Source organism: Geotrypetes seraphini, chromosome 15, assembly GCF_902459505.1.
Source record: "Geotrypetes seraphini chromosome 15, aGeoSer1.1, whole genome shotgun sequence".
Classification (NCBI taxonomy): Eukaryota; Metazoa; Chordata; class Amphibia; order Gymnophiona; family Dermophiidae; genus Geotrypetes; species Geotrypetes seraphini.
The window spans coordinates 59,283,977-59,301,668 of record NC_047098.1 but is presented as its reverse complement, the minus strand read 5'-3'; the positions used below and the strand labels follow the sequence as shown (position 1 = coordinate 59,301,668).

Here is a 17,692-nt window from a genome sequence, read left to right as displayed (position 1 = left end):
GCAAGAAATAGCCTACCAGTGCCTAAATAATACGGGCTGGATTTGTGCCTATGTAGGTTCTTTAAGCCGCCGAACGCCACTATGGGTGTGGTTGCCGAAAGTGGCTTTAAGCGGCCTAACGCACCTACGTAGGCGTTGTCTTTAGACAAAGATAGGTACTGGAAATATAGGCCTGGAAAACCCAGGCCTTCATTTCTGGCGCCTATCTTTCATGGAGGTGCGATTCTCTATAGGGCAACATCACGTGATTAACACACAATCGGCGGCCGCTGATAATAATAATAATAATAATTTATTTTCTTGTATACCGCCCAACCAGTAGTTCTGGGCGGTTCACAACAGAAGAATACTGAGACATTTCAGCACATGATACAGTTTTATAGAACACACTATTTACATACAATCTAAAATTATATAATAATTGTAGTACAATTGTTAAAAATATTCAAGTACAATGTTAAAAATTATTAAAAAATTAAAACATACTATGACAATAAGAATAGAAACAAAAGACCTCATTTAAATATATCAAAATTAATATTCTTATTTGTTAAATAAATAGGTCTTTAATGATTTCCTAAATGTGAAGTAAGAATTAGATATCGGCGCCCTATATAGAATCATAGAAACATAGAAAGATGACGGCAGAAAAGGGCCAAGGCCCATCAAGTCTGCCCACTATAGACCCTCCCCTTAAGAATCCAGGCCTAAGTATCTAGGAAGGTTGATAGATAGATGAGAGGGGGTGGATAGGTACAGTACTCTCCTGGCTTGGGGTGGGAGGGGGGAAGACATAGTGCCAAGCTGGACCAGGCTTCCAAATTCTTTCATTCAGTGTTAAGAGATCTCAGTTACAATAAGCTTCCTCCTCTAACCGCTAAAGTTAAAACAGTAGTACCACATTACTACTGTTAATCATTGTTCATCTCACCTTCTGATGTAAAATAGACCTTTTTAACTCATGTTATTGGGGTGCTTTTCATTGTATTTGCTTTCTGCATCACAAGTCAAGCTCTTTTAATGCATGAATTTTAAAAATGCACACTAAACGTTAGTGAACGTTTTAATTCGTGTTTTATTACCCTTGTCGCAATGTGTGTCTCAAGGGGAATGAATGCACTCTTAACTACTTTCGGATGGATTGTTTATGCAGGTAATACCTCCATACTGTGTCTAATTAATCCAAAAGCGATATTATCAGATCTCTTAATAAACTAAACTGCTTTTTCCCATGTAAATAGATTTTAAAAAAGCCATCCTTATTCCCATTCCAAGCAGTTGATTTGGAAATGTGAGAAATTTGTAATCTTACATGCTCTACTCCAGGGATAGGCAATTCCAGTCCTTGAGAGCCGGAGCCAGGTCAGGTTTTCAGGATATGCACAATAAATATGCATGAGATAGATTTGCATCTCAAGGAGGCAGTGCGTGCAAATCCATCTCATACGTATTCATTGTGGATATCCTGAAAACCTGACCTGGCTCCGGCTCTCGAGGACCGGAATTGCTTACCCCTGCTCTCCTCTTAAAAAAAAATCCACCTAAATCAGCTTTTTCTGCATCAGAGCACTTCAATTTCCCTGATGTAAAAGAATGCTTAGCAGGGCTTAATTTCTGGGGGGGAATGGTCTGGAACGCAATTCTGCCACTTCTTTTCAAACTCTAGAGCGGCAGTGGGTTTTGTTCCAGCCTCTCCCTCCCAGGCAATTTGCAAGGAAGGAGAGTAAAAAAAATGGTCGTTCTGCTCACTAATGCAGACCCTCTTCTGGTGCTTCTGCCCCTGGTCCACTTGCTCCTTCCTCTAATTTCCACTTCATTTTACCCTGACGCTTAGGAAATGCCTCAGGCCAGACTTTGAGCTCCCAAGTGATCGCTGGCCTTCTTCCATAATTTAGTATAAAAACTGCTTTATCCTTTTTTTCAATTTTGAGCCCCAGTCACCCGATTTCTAATCTGGTTTAAGTAAGCCCAACCCACTGGGACAAGACCTTTTTAACCTTCAAAGGTTCCTGGTTCTTAATGAATCTATCACAATTTCGCCTCATTCACATTCTGAGACGCCAGAGCTATGGAACGGTTAAAGGCCTAGATTGAACATGCTTTTTAAGGCAAAAAAAGTGTAAAAATCCATGTTTTCAAGACACAAATTCAAGATTTACATATCAATTAGAAGGACAAAAATTGGAAACTGTCAAACACGAAAAGATCTAAGACTAATTGTTTCAGTTAGCTAAAGTGATAGAATTTAGAAATGAAGAATCTTAACTAGGCAGACTGGACTGATCAATCAGTATTTATCTGCCATCATACTCTGTGCAATATTTTTAGATTGACTGGCTAATTAACTTTATGCTTGGATCCTACATCATTGCATAGAATGATGAGGTTCTGATTGACTAAATGTCAACCTATATTAATAGTGTTAGATCTCAACGGCATCATAAGGCAAGACGAATTACAGAACTTTTTCTTTGAAAACTTTAATCCAACATTATGAATTCTAGTCATCTGCATAAAACAACAACATCAAAAAGTGAAACAGGAAACCTTATTTTGCACAGTATATCTACTCTATGTATGAATTGGGGATGTCCAAGTTGGGATGTTCCCAATTGACCGAGTATTCACAAAAGGCTCTGCTGAAACAGAAGTTTTTGTAAAATATATATAAGGGATGCCAGGAAAAACCTGTAGATTTGCTGGTATGTCCTGCAGCAATAACTAATTCACTATCCCCTTCTTTTACGAATGCACAGCATGGGTTTTAGCGATGGCACATGGAAGCACCAGTAACTAAACATGGGAGCATCAATCTTGCAACATACTAAACTAAACTAAACCTTAGGCTTATATACGGTACCTTCTCTATAACAGTAGAGTTCGGCACGGCTTACAAGAAATTCGAAAAGAGAACAAATACAATATGGATTTGGAATAGTATGGAGAGGAGCGGAATTTACAACTTTGAAAACAGCCAAGTTTTCAGATGTTTTCGAAATGGTTGGAAGGAGCCCAGATCGCGCAGTTGAACAGGAAAATTATTCCACAACTCAGTAATTTTGAAAAAGTAGGGACTTCCCTAATTTGCCAATGTAGGTGGCGCCTTTCGACGTAGGAAAGGACCATTTACATTTTTAAGTAAATCTGGTAATGTCAGATCTTACAGATTTCCAAGACACGGGACTTAAAGGAGGAAGGATGCCAGGCAAGATCTTAAATGTTAAGCAGGTACATTTAAAATAAACCCTGGAAATTATTGGAAGCCAATGGAGTTTTTGCAGAAGCGGAGAGACGTGATCAAATTTGCTTTTTGCAAAGATCAGCCTAGCCGCAGTATTCTGGATCAGTTGAAGTCTTTGAAAGCTTTTCTTGGTCAAGCTTAAATAGACCGAATTACAATAATCCAGCCTCGAAAAAATGATTGATTGAACAAGGACAGCAAAATGTTGTTGATGGAAACAGGATCTCACTTTCCTCAACATATGGAGACTAAAAAAACATTTTTTTACCAGAGAATTAAGATGGTCGTTGAATCCAAGTTTCCAAGTTTATTTGAGATTTGATGGATCGCTTAATCAAACTTCAAAGTGATGTACATAACTAAAATCCATACAACTTTCAGGGGGACAAAACATGCCACATATAACCACAAACAAGACTTATGCATAGTGAGGAAAAAGGGAAAGAAATACAATATTTTAAAGAAAATAATACAAAAAGGGAATGGACAAAAGGGAGGGAGACATTAAAAGAAAGAAAGTCGTAAGGCAGACTCTAAGAAATAATTCAAGACAAGAGTACTAACAGTTGAAGGCATCTTTAAAAAGAAAGCATTTCAACTTACTCTTGAATCGGTCTAACATGGGTTCTTCCCTTAGGTGAATAGGAAGAGAATTCCACAGTTGTGGAGCCTTTACAGAGAAGGTTTCCGAGGTGCCGATTTTGCGAATGTTTTGCTCGTCTTGCAAAACACTCGCAAACCGGTGCACTCGTAAACCGAGGTACCACTGTATATGCATTTCAACTCCCAAATGTGGCATGACTGCTCTTAAGGGTGCAGCATCTGAAATGAATCACACAAAATCCTGACAACTTTGGAGATATGAGTCTCAAAAGATAAGTCCTGATCCAATCACATGCCAAACAATGGACCCCCTCCCTTTTCCAAGATAAAATGTATCCTCCAGGACCAGATTTGGGAACCACTGGTTTAAATTATAATTTGACATAGAAAGGAGAAGGAATGTGTTAGTAAACAGAGAAAAAAAATCTATACTTTCTGATATCTTTCAGGGAGAGGGGAGCATAGGTCATTTAACAATATATCCATGGCAATGTAACATTTGAGCTAATTGATTAAACCTTATTGCCCCTAGGAGGATGTGGTAAGGTTTTACAATTTGTGATCAATTTTGATTTAAAATGGGACACTGCATTGGCAACAAGACTACACCACATGCATGTAAGCACATAAAAGAAAGCCACAGCCTCTCTGTAGCACCAAATAGTTAAACATACATCAAGCAATAAAACTCACCACGTATCCTAAAATTATCGGCCTCGGTATTCAAAGGATTTATGCTCCTAACTTTGAAAACTGTGCATGTAAATTGGCCTCTTTGAAAATTTACTACAGCCAAGTATGTAACTTAATTCCCAAAATTTCACTAGGGGCCCAATGTTTAACCTGGCAGTAAATACAGCTGCAAGCTGAATTAACCCTGAATATTTAATGCTGAGGAATGTCTGGCCTCTGGCACTGAATAATATCCAGGTTAGAGCAGCAATCCAGGAGTTTTCCGGGCACTGGTTGATATTCAGATTGATGCCCAGTTAACTCAGTGAATAAAGTTAGGACAGCCTTTTTGCTGTTCTAACTTTATCCACTTACTCAGCTGAATATTGCTGCTGTCTAAGTAGGGGCTCTGTCCAAATTCTGTACCCAGACCACCCCTAACCTAACCATCTCATAAAGGCTGGTTAGAGTCAATAATCAACAAAAGAACATAAGAGTTGCCATATTGGGACAGACCAAAGGCCCATCAAGCCCAGAATCATGTTTCTAGCAGTGGCCAACCCAGGTCCCAAATTCCTGGCAGAAACCCAAGGAGTAGCAACATTCCAGGGCTGAGATTGTGATGTCATAATGCCTCATTCCACCAATGCCTAAGAGACAACCTCATCAGTGATGTCACAATGGCTTGATTATCCTATACTTGGTTCACATAAGAGTTGCCATACTGAGACAGACTGAAGGTCCATCAAGCCCAGCATGCTGTTTCCAACAGTGGCCAACCCAGGTCCCAAGTACCTAGCTAGAACCCAATTCCTAGTTATAAGCAGTGGATTTCACCAAGTCATCTCAATAATGGCCTATGGACTTCTCCTTTAGGAACATAAGCAGTGCCTCCTCTGGGTCAGACCTGAGGTCCATCGTGTCCAGCAGTCCGCACATGTGGTGGCCCAACAGGTCCAGGACCTGTGCAGTAATCCTCTATCTATACCCCTCTATCCCCTTTTCCAACAGAAAATTGTCCAATCCTTTCTTGAACCCCAATACCGTACTCTGCCTTATCACGCCCTCTGGAAGCACATTCCAGGTATCCACCACCCGTTGGGTGAAGAAAAATTTCCTAGCATTTGTTTTGAATCTGTCCCCTTTCAGCTTTTCCGAATGCCCTCTTGTTCTTTTATTTTAAGTGCTGCTGAATATTAGTGGCCAGCCAGATCAATGGGGTTTAACTGGACAGGAGTCCTTTGAATATTAACCCCTAAACTCTTAAATTTAGGAGCATAAAAAGTAGGTGGTAATAGGGACAGATTTAGGGAGAGAAAATTAGTACCAGCACTGAGGGGTATATTTTATATATATGTTGCCTAAAAAATGACGCTGAAAAGGTCAGCACTTAGCACAATGTTATATACTACCTCTGGAGTTAGGCACAATTTATAAAATCACATGTAGCGCCTCTTCATGTGAATAACCTTTAGGCACAGGCATTTATGCCAATGAAAACCAGGCCTATAAGCTTTGCCTAAGTTGTGCAAGGCTCAGTCATCTTCCATAACAGTGTGTCTAATTTTTAGGAACACCCTTGGCCCACCCATGCTCCTCCCCTGGCCATGCCACCTTTTGAGATTCATGCATTAGAATTTGCACGTGTAGAAAGTTATGCACATAAATTCTACTTAGTGCCAATAATGGATTGTTAATTGGCAATTACTGGTACTGTACTGGCTTGTTAATTAATTTGCACATGTAAATCATCAATGGATATACAGATCTGCATGTACAACTTTGGCTGCAGTGTACAGAATTTGGAGGTAAATTAGGCTAATAAATCTAGGCAGATGAATGGCTGGCCTACATTAATAAGTGTAAGTTTTAAGCTTCTAAATTAAGATGAATGTTCATCTGCATACATAGGCTTCTAAAAGTGGCTGAAAATAGGGCACAAATTCAAGATCCTAACTTAGGAGCATAAATTTAGGAACTCGACTTGTTTGAAATATTGGACCCACTACCGCTAAGTCTTCCTCTTTAGATGTAATGGCTCTGGAGTTTTGGAGAAGGGTGGTAAAGAAACCAAAGAGGGACAGAAACGGGTCCTCTATGATCTGATTGGCTCATGCACGGTGGGATGGTACACGAGACATCAAAAGTAGAACTGACCAATCAGGTGCAGTGAGGGGAAATGGAATCTGGGATTCTTGCTTTGGGTTAACTTGGTCATCAGCTCTGGGGACCCCAGGAGAATTAAAGTGTCGATAACTACGACTTTCGACATAGCACCTTCTAAACGGTACGGTTGAGTATTATTGCTTGCTATTGTACATGCACATCTAAAACCGTGCCCAGGGAAGGAGGACATGGCTTCCTTTCACAGTCGGTGCTCGAGTCTGCAGAAGCAATGGGAATTCCTGAAGAGATGAATAGGACGGTGCTGAAACTCTATAATGTTGCTGAGTGGCAATGGTTGACTTTTTAACACATAAAACTCACACTGTGACGGTAGAAGGGGTCAACTTTTGTAGGGTATTTGTCAAACTGTAAAAGGATCAAAGCAAAAAAAAAAAAAAAAAAAGAGTTACTTAGCAATTTCATGTCAGTCGACTCACTATTATTTAACAACAGAACTAAGCAAAGACATACATGCATCGTTAAATGCTGAAACCTAGACCCCCGAATCACACTTTAATGACAGAATGACTTCTACTTCAGGTTTCTCATTCCACACCATGAGTTTTATGGCATAAATAAAACCCAAGCGTGAAGGTAAGACGTTCGATGGCACTTTTAAAGTGGCCGTGGACCTTTATCGCAAGACAAACGTGATTTAAAAGACGAGCCCTGTAAATACCTTGGCATTGGTGATGCCTCTGCACAGTGAAAAGGACCTGAAGATGACGTTAGACAGTCAACCTTCAATTTAATGGACTTACTGGGGGAAGGGGGTGTCCGTTAAATTGGATTGTCTGAAAAATTGCATCAATGCAGAAACAAAGAGCCTGTTAAATATCCAGTTTTATATTTTGAAGTCGCAATACAGTTGTCATATTAAAAACCACAAATTTAGCTGCGACTTGAATAACGTCAGCATTGTTGATATAATACATTAGCCACCACCAATTTATGCTTAAAATGACAAATTGCACATGCTGTAGTTCACATTTATTTCCAAACCAATTAACTTCCCGGACACTCATGTATATTCCATGTACTATATTCCCTGTATATTCCTTGCATATTCCTTGTATTCTCCTTGTATATTCCTACTGATGGTATTTTATGTCGACTTCATTTTGTTAAACTCCTGTTAACTTCAACGACATGTACATTCCAAAAAATTGTAAATTCCAACGTTATTTTCGTGTGTAATCTTATTAACTGCTGTGAACCGCCTAGAACTCTCTGGGTATGGCGGTATACAAAATAAAGTTATTATTATTATTATTATTATACCAGAAATATCTAAGTGGTTTAAAGAAATAATGAATAGCTCAATGAACTACTTGTCCATCAAATCTGAAATCCATTCAATTGGGGGTTGGCTGCATCCAAACAGCTCTACTGCAGAAGCTGCCCTTTCTTTGAAGAAATGGGATGCCAAGAAGAAATCATCTATCTCATCATGGAACTATCGGAGTCGCTTACGCACCTCATCAAATAGGACAAGAATCTGTTAGGTTACGGCCTAAAAGTATGGAACGAGCTGCCTTCAGATTCAAGGAATGAACAGAATTGTATTTCTTATTGTAAGTTGTTGACGGCTAGCGTGTTTGTGATGGCATTTGAATGATACGATTTCTTTTTTTAAAAGCTGTCTACTGCATTTTTAGACATTTGGAAGCCCTTTTACTAAAGTGGGTCAAGATTTGGCTTAATGAGCTATAAACACAGGATTTTAACGCAGGGCAAAACAATATCAAGGAGAGTTCCCAGTAGTTTCACCTTTTGACCATGAGTTGAGATTGCCATTAACGGTGCCTAAAACGTAAGTTTTGAGTAGTGTGGCACTTAGGCGCGATTCTATAGAAGTAAGGCGCACTTTAGGGTTTTCTTGGCCTAATTGAGCGCACCTAAGCCCAAAACAGGCGCCTACAACTAAAACATGGCCACGATCCTCCCCCCCTTACCATGCCTACTTTCTGGTAGGCGCCTTGGACTAGGCACCTAACATCCAATTAAGTGCAATTAATGTCAATTATAAGTTGTTAATCGCCACTTATCGGTGCTGATTACACCTTCTAAACAATTAGCCACCCCTTTTACAAAGCCACGCAGCCGAAAAGCGCGAGCTAAATGCCGAGTCGCCCATTTTATTCCTATGGGCAGCTTAGCATTTAGCTCGTATTGCTTGGCTTTATAAAGTGAGGGGTAAGTTAAGTGCCTAGATTGGCTAGGCGTGCCAATCTAGACACCTAACTTTAGGCATCATTTATACATTCTAGACCAGGGGGTCTCAAAGTCCCTCCTTGAGGGTCGCAATCCAGTCCAGGTTTTCAGGATTTTCCCAATGAATATGCATGAGATCTATGTGCATGCACTGCTTTCAATGCATATTCATTGGGGAAATCCTGTAAACCTGAGTGGATTCTGGCCCTCAAAGACAGACTTTGAGATCCCTGGGTGGGATGCTCTAGAATAATCACAAGTGTCAAAGTCTCTCCTCCAGGGTCGCAATCCAGTTGGGTTTTCAGGATTTCCCCAATGAATATGCATTGAAAGCAGTGTATGCACATAGATCTCATGCATATTCATTGGGGAAATCCTGAAAAGCCGACTGGATTGCGGCCCTCAAGGAGGGACTTTGAGACCCCTGTGCTAAGGCCTGGGTTCAGTAAATGGCATCCAAAATTTGATGCCCAAGAAACTCTGGCTTCGGCCATGGAGAGGAGCGTCCACCACAGCCACCGCCGCCACCGCGAAGGGGAGGCCATGGTTAGCCCGGATGGCATGGTCGCCAAGGAGCTGCGCACGATAAAAATGGCACAATACCTCTCCAAAAAGAGACAAGTTCATCAGGTTTGGCATGCAGGAGGAGGATGTGAACATCTCGGTCGAGTTCGAAAAGCAGAGACACTGGATCTGGGGCTTCCGGTGTGTTGGCAAGGATCGGATGATACCTGGTGAAATTTGGCGGCCTAGCAGTGAAGTCATCTCAATCTGGACTTTAGACCGACTGTTCTGATTTATATTTTCACTTTTTTTTCCAGTTTATGCTTTATTGTTAATTTCATTCATTGATTTGCCCCTTGTTTTGTTTTATTTTTAACATTTAAATTTCTCCAAAATTCTATTGCTCAACGGTTCCTCCTTTCTGCAGCTATTCCTTTCTCTCTTCTTTTCTACCTTTCAAAGTCCTTAGATCAAAGTAGTCTTGTTAGAATGTTTATTTTCTTATTTTTTCTTCTATTTCTATTTCTTACTTTTATTACTCAACTAATTGTTATTTTTCCAGGTACTTCAGTTAGATTGTGAGCCTTCGGGACAGTAAGGGAATTTCTAAGTACCTATTCGTTATTTATTTATCTTATTTTTATTGTATCCTTTAATGTATATTTCTCTGTAAACCTATATTACTTATAATTTTAATGCACACTATTGTCTATTTTCTGTAAACCGCTTAGAATCCTAACGGAGTTTAGCGGTATATAAGAAATAAATTACATTACATTACATTACATCCCTGTCCTAGACCTTAGTGCCTCCTATTTAGGATGCAATATGTGGACTCAGGTTAACTCTGCATTAGTTACTTATCCCCAGATTCTATAAACGGCGCACAAATTTCCGAGATGCGCATGTAACTAAACTGGCTAATGTGTTAATCAGCGCCACTACTTGGGTGCCAACAATCAATTACTGGCATTGCTTGGCAACAATTTGGAGTTGCGCATGCATGTTGCTAAGCGCTATTTCATAAAGATCTGCGCAAAAATTTTACAGCGTGCAGGTTCAAAAGGAGCACAGGAAGGTCAGGGGTGTTCAGATGCGTGCAGAATCACTGACGATCCACACCTAAATTACGGGCCAGGATTTACACCATTTAGCTTGCACTCAAAGGTTGGCTCAGAAATCGGCTTGGAGCGCTCTTCTATAAACGACACTAAACTTGGAGCACCGTTTATAGAACGGTGCTCTATGCAGAGTTTCTTGGGCATCAAATTTTGAATGCCATTTACTGGATGATTTATTGTACCTTTGGAACTTTGACATTTTTCAACTAAAGTCCATTTAAGGAACATCGTCATTCCACAGAGTTTCTTTGGGTTTCTTCCCGATTCTATAAAGTCAGGCGCCGATATCGATTCTATAAAACTCAGCCACCCATTATAGAATCACCTGTAGCGTTACCCAAGTGTGCTTGGGTGGCACTCAGCATCTTAACATTTAAGCATTCCAATTTACGACAGACTTTTCTTCAACTAAAGTTAGGTGCCAATATTGGAACCTATCAGCACCTAATTCACAAAGAGCGTTCAGCAGCAGTCTACTCCAATTGTAAGTGTATATTAGGGGTCTCAAAGTCCCTCCTTGAGGGCCGCAATCCAGTCGGGTTTTCAGGATTTCCCCAATGAATATGCATGAGATCTATGTGCATGCACTGCTTTCAATGCATATTCATTGGGGGAAATCCTGAAAACCTGACTGGATTGCGGTCCTCAAGGAGGGACTTTGAGATCCCTGCCTTAGCACATGGTAAACTGTAACACGCTAGCTAACACTTCCATGCCTACATGCTACACCTCCACTCCAACAGAAAAATTCAGTAATGCACAGTTTAACAAGTGGAATCAGGCAAATTACCACATACCCCCTTAACACAGTCACACGATAGCCTGTTTCCATGTGTTAACCCCACATTAGGTGTGTAACACACTTTAGTATAAAGGTCTCTAGATTATATAGTACAGTACTTCCCTGAAATTCGTGGGGGTTCCATTCCAGGAACCCCCACAAATTTCAAAAACCGCAAATACGGTTTTTCGCCTGTCAAAAGGCAGGAGAGGGCAGCTGGAGCGCCGGCGGGTGAAGAAAATCACTCGCGGTCTGCTCCGACCATCTCTCCCTGTAGTAAAGTCAGGCTACACCAATCAGGAGCTGCTTTGACATGCAGCTCCTGATTGGTGTAGCCCGACATTTTCATTCATTTATCATATTTACACCCACCTCTAAAACATTTCTAGGTAGTTGACAGATAATGCACATTAAATAGACCCATACGTCAATAACCAAAAAAAATAACAACTAAAACAGAGGTGGTCGGAGCAGACCGCGAATGAGCGAGTCCACGATTCGCGAATCATGAATTCGCGGGGGGAACACTGTATTCTGTTTTCGTTGTTATTTTTTTTTTTGTTATTGACGTATGGGTTTATTTAATATGCATTATCTGTCAACTACCTAGAAATGTTTTAGAGGTGGGTGTAAATATGATAAATGAATGAAAATGAAACCAAAAAAACATAAAGCACTGTTAGGTGATAAGTTGAATTTACAAAGGATTTAATTGGGAAAAACAGCATTTTATTTGCAGCACTAGGTGGTTACAGATCCCCCCCCCCCCCCCCCCCCAGGATGTATGAGTATACCCTGCAAACTACCAAATATACTTTTACAAAGAATAAGCACAGGCATTCATAGGGGAAGGGAGCAGAGTTTGAGTTTCCAGGTACCCAGGGTTATACTATAAAATCAACATATCTGCACATAGTTTGGAAAAATCATTTGCACCTTGCTTGTGCCTACTTTTCAAGGTGCTATCTCAGAAAAAAACTCATTGGTATATTATCTTGCCTTAAAAAAACAGGTGCAACATATCACACCCTGTTATATAATATTGTCTTCTTGCACACTGCCCTTATATGTAAGATAAGCTCCTAGCAAACCCACCCCATATTCTACTTTTCTTATATATTGGTTTATAGCTCTGTAATCAATTTTTTTTTTCCGCTTTAGCCATATAACATAGAGAAGGGTGTCAAAGTCCCTCCTCGAGAGCCACAATCGTCGGGTTTTCAGGATTTCCCCAAAGAATATGCATGAGATCTATTAGCATACAATGAAAGCAGTGCATGCAAATAGATCTCATGCATATTCATTGGGGAAATCCTGAAAACCCAACTGGATTGCAGCCCTCGAGGAGGGACTTTGACACCCCTGACATAGAGCATAGAAAGTAACGGCAGATATGGCCTATCCAATCTGCCCATCAACACCAACTATGAAGCTCTACAATCCCATCCTCTTCTTTAGAGATCCTCTATACTTGTCTCTTGCTTTTAAAAAAAATTTAGACACGGTCATTCAGTGGCGTAGTAAAGGGGGTGAGGTCCGTCCCGGGCACGGTATTCCTAAGGGTGTGGTGGCACCCCTCTTCCTTTCCACCCCCTCTTTGCTCGCTCTCTCACCGCTCCTCTCCTTGCCGCGTGCGCCCCTTCCCCCGTACCTTTTTTGGCACTCTCTGATGTCACTTCCGGGACCCGCATCTAGGAAGTGACATCAAAGGGGAGCCAACACCGACATGGGCAGAATGCTGCTCACACCAGAGAAATTTAAAAGGTAGGGAGAAAGGGAAGGGGGCGTGGGCGCAGCAGGGGAGGCGTGCCACCACCCCGGGTACCACTCACCCTTACTATGCCACTGCTATCATTGTCTCCACCACTCCCACTACCCTTTCTGTAAAGAAATATTCTCTTAGATTACTCCTGAGTCTACCTGCTTTGAAGTTCCTGCAGTGACACCCTCATTCCTCCTTTTCACTGAAAGAAGCCTGAGCATGTATACCTCAGATTTATTTAAATACCTCTGTGAATTTCCCTTGTTCTGCCTCTACTTCAGGTTTACACATGTTTAGATTTTTGTCTCCATGTTTTATGAAAAAGACAATAGACCATTTAGTACCCAACTTCTGGTCTAGAAAATGACAGGGGGACAAATTTTTCCCCATCTCCAAAAGAACTTATTTTCCCATCCCATCCTGAAGAGTACTTTTCCTGTCCCCTGCAAGCTCTGTCCTCATCTGCAAAACTCTCAAACACTTTAAAATCATATGTGTTCGAGACTTGTGCAGTTAAGGCAGAGCTTACAAGAATGGGGTAAGGACAGGGACAGTGACAAAACTAATGGGGACAGGGAAAAAATTGTCCCTGTGTCATTCTCTATTCTGGACTAACTCTATCCAGAGGATACCATTGATGGCAACTGTTAATTTACTTTCTGAGCTTTTTAAAAAAAATCATATCCTTTGCTCTCTTGCATCAAACTGTTTTACACCTGCCGTAAAATGTTAATCAGTCTAGAATTATCTCAATGTAATGTAATGTAATTTATTTCTTATATACCGCTACATCCGTTAGGTTCTAAGCGGTTTACAGAAAATATACATTAAGATTAGAAATAAGAAAGGTACTTGAAAAATTCCCTTACTGTCCCGAAGGCTCACAATCTAACTAAAGTACCTGGAGGGTAATAGAGAAGTGAAAAGTAGAGTTAGAGGAAAAATAAAAATAAAATAAACATTTTAACAAGACAGCATTGATCTAAATACTTTGGAAGGTAGAAGAGAGGAGAGAAAGGAATAGAAGCAGAAGGGGGAGCCGTTGAACAGTAGAATTCTGGAGAAATTTAAATGATAGAAATAGAACAAAACAAAGACAAAAGGCAAAACAATAGATAAGATTAAAGATAAATCATAAGCTGGAAAGAAAAATAAAATAAAACTTTGTAGTATTACTCAATCATCCTTCTCACGCCAATCGTTTGTCTTCAAAAGACTCTTACAACGCCTCCTTCCTCACAGCCTGGGAGCCAACTTTTCAAAATTATTGGGGGTGCTAAACCAAATGAAAATTACATCTCCCTGAACACAAAGAGTTTGTTCAATATTGAGGACGGTTTCATTACATTGCTGATTGTGGACGCTGCCTTTTTCCCCCCCCCCCCCGGATGAGGGGTTAGAGACAGCCTTAACAACTTTATGAGTGTGCATTATTTATTGTTTTTCACCTTTAACACATGTTTGTGTATTGGTTCATCACTAAAATTCACATAAAGGGTGCCCGGGGATGTTTCACAGATAACACCCTCTTGGGTGTATGCTTGTGACAGCTGGAGCTTTAGGGGCTTGTCCCCATTGCAGGCTGTGTGACTGAGGGCTCCCTTTTATTATTACTAATATATTTCCCCTCCCCTCCCTATTTTTTTCGGGGCGTAGGGAGATTTTTTTTTCTAGTTAGTTCTTGTTTTCTCCCTCATTTCTGGGTTTGATTGGTTCTCTATATGATCAGAACACATATACTCTGTGTTGTCAACTTTTTATTTCAAGGAGAGTATAAGCCTTGTGATTTATTAATGCTATAATACTGTACAACCAAAGCAGTTTACATATAGGTACTTTCTCTAGAGGAGAGGAGGGACAGGGGAGATAGGATAAATACTTGAACGGTATAAATATAGAACCAAATCTTTTCCAGAGAAGGGAAAATGGTAAAACTAGAGGGCATAACTTGAGGTTGCAGGGAGGAAGACATAGGAGTAATATTAGGAAATTATTTTTTCACGGAGAGGGTGGCGGATGGCTGGAATGCCCTTCTGAGGGAGGTAATGGAGAGGAAAACGGTGATGGAATTCAAAAAAGCGTGGGATAAACACAAAGGATCTCTAATTTAAAAACAAACAAATGATATAAATTAAAGAACTAAGGCCGGTATTAGGAAAACTTGTACGGTTTGTGTCCCATATGTGGTGATTCGGTGTAGGATGGGCTGGGGAGGGCATCAATGGGAACTCCACTAACTTGGAACATGAGAGTGTTACTGGCCAGACTTTACAGTAGATATCCTGGAAACAACGGGATGGTTGGATAGGCTGGAGTGAGCTTGGATGGCAACTTCAGCATTTGGAACCTAGGACAATACCAGGCTTCAAGTTTCAAGTTTATTAACTTTTTAATATACCGACCATCACAAAGTATCTGGCCGGTTTACAATAAGATTTATAAAAATTTTAAATATAAAATGTAGTGAGTGAACATTAAAGACATAGTTTGACTAACATGAACGTGCGGATAGGAGGGAAAGGGAGGGGGAAAGTTACATATTTTGGAGAAGAAAGGGAAAAGTGGGGATGGGAAAAAACATATTGGATAGGATCGCTTTTTTTAAAGCGGTTGGTTGCATGAATTGGAATCGGTAGAGTTTAAGAACAAAGAAAATGGGAAGAAAAGAGAGAAAAAAAAAAAAATAAAATAAAATTAGAAGAGGCAAAAGAAACTAAGAAGAGGCAAATGCATCTTGAAATAGAAATGTCTTCACAGTCTATGGCCCAGAAATATCAAAGAAGAGACAAGTTAACTTAATCATGGATTTCTAATGAGAATAACTAATGGGCAGAATGGATGGACCGTCATTTACTGTTACTATGCTCTCTGTCCCTACTAGGCTCACCATCTAAGTTCCCCCACCACTGCACTAACCATTGGGCTTATCCTCTAGTTGTACACAATGCTTTACAGAAACATAAAGAAAATGTCTTGTTTCTTGGAGCTTACAATTTATTTGTTCTGGATTTGCCAGAGGCTTTTGGCCATTTGCCTAGAGAGAATCGAGCTCTGTGCAAGAAGATGAGTTTACTGGCCAGGAAATGTATTCTTCAATGTTGGACGGTCCCTGACCCTCCGGCGGAACCAGTTGCATCAGTTGGCCATCTGGGAGGCGCGAGATGCTGGAGGGGCTAGGAAGCGTGAGTTGTTGTTCCTGAATATTTGGGAACCTTATTTGCTAGCTTTGCATCCAAAGGGCCGCAGTACGGTATTGAGATGGGTGTCCTAATATGGGTGCCCAGATAGTTTTGCTGGGAAGTACTGGCGAGTATTGGTGGGGAGGGTTGGGGAGTACCTTTGGGGAGGGATGGGGATGAGGGGTATGGGAAGGTTCTGGGATTTTGATACGGACAGGGTACAGGGGATTCGGGGGGGGGGGGGAGTGGTGTGGCATTTTCAGGGCTCATTAGAGTCCAGGGCCTCGGAGTGCCTTTCCGTTCTCCTTACCCATGTACGTTCTCAGTAGTGTGAGTGGGGGGAGGGGGGGAGTTTGGTTGATATTCCTTTTGTTTTGTCCTTGTATTTTCTTCCATTTTATATGATGCATATTTGTTTGTACTGTACACCTTAGGGGTGCCTTGCTATTGTGTTGCTGCTGTTTGCATCAATAAAAATTTTTGAACCTAAAAATGTATATACCGTATACTATACAGTTTACATAACAATATTCCTAAATATTGGACAATACATACAAGTTCAATAATTTTAAAAAAACCAAACTTTTCTGTATGATTCAGAATATCTGTCGCACTAAGGAATTGTAGGTAATTACACTATACAATATCTCATCATAGGAAAGTATTTACAAACAATATTTCCTTTTTGTGATAGTGTGTGGTTAGGGCTGTCTCTCCCCCCTCACCCTATTTTTTTTGGGGTGTAGGGAAATTTTTTTCTGGTCTGATCATATAGAGAGCATCTTTGTACATCTTTGTGCTTCCATCACTAATTACTAAGTCAACCCAAGGTCCTCAGACCTTCATCCAAAATACCTCCGCTGTACTAAGGGGCCCTTTTACTAAAGAGCGGTAAATGTTGGAACTTACCGTGATTCAACATCAAAAATTAATGTGCACTAGGTGCAAAAGCTGTGCAGTAATTGTGGAGGGCATGCCATAAGAACGTAAAAATTGCCATACTGGGACAGACCGAAGGTCCATCATGCTCAGTATCCTGTTTGCAACAGTGGTCAATCCAGGTCCCAAGAACCTGGCAGAAACCCAAAGAGTAACAACATTCCAGAGCTGAGATTGTGATGTCATAATACCTCATTCCACCAATGCCTATGAGCCAACCTCATCAGTGATGTCACAATGGATTGATTGTCCTATACTTGGCTCACATAAGAGTTGCCATACTGAGACAGACCAAAGGTCCATCAAGCCCAGTATCCTGTTTACAATAGTGGCCAACCCAGGTCCCAAGTACCTAACTACATCCCAAGTAGTAAAACAAATTTCATGCTGCTTAGCCTAGGAATAATCTAATCTAATCTAATCTTTGGTTTATATACCAGGTCATCTCCCAGTGGAGCTCGACTCGGTTCATATATATTTAAGACTAGAGTACATAGCAGAAAACATAGG

General features: G+C 40.6%; 1 protein-coding gene across 6 annotated transcripts in view; it reads right to left on the bottom strand.

Annotated features, from left to right (window-relative positions):
* AUTS2 (activator of transcription and developmental regulator AUTS2) overlaps window positions 1–17,692 on the bottom strand; it is a 1,593,647-nt gene that overhangs the window by 48,330 nt on the left and 1,527,625 nt on the right. For 4 of the 6 annotated variants that reach the window (XM_033921209.1, XM_033921211.1, XM_033921214.1 and 1 more), the window contains one exon: window positions 7,004–7,048. The exons of the other annotated variants lie outside the window; for them this stretch is intronic. In XM_033921209.1, coding sequence (XP_033777100.1) covers window positions 7,004–7,048 — 45 coding nt within the window. The remainder of the gene's footprint in view (window positions 1–7,003; window positions 7,049–17,692) is intronic. 6 annotated transcript variants of the gene reach the window in all.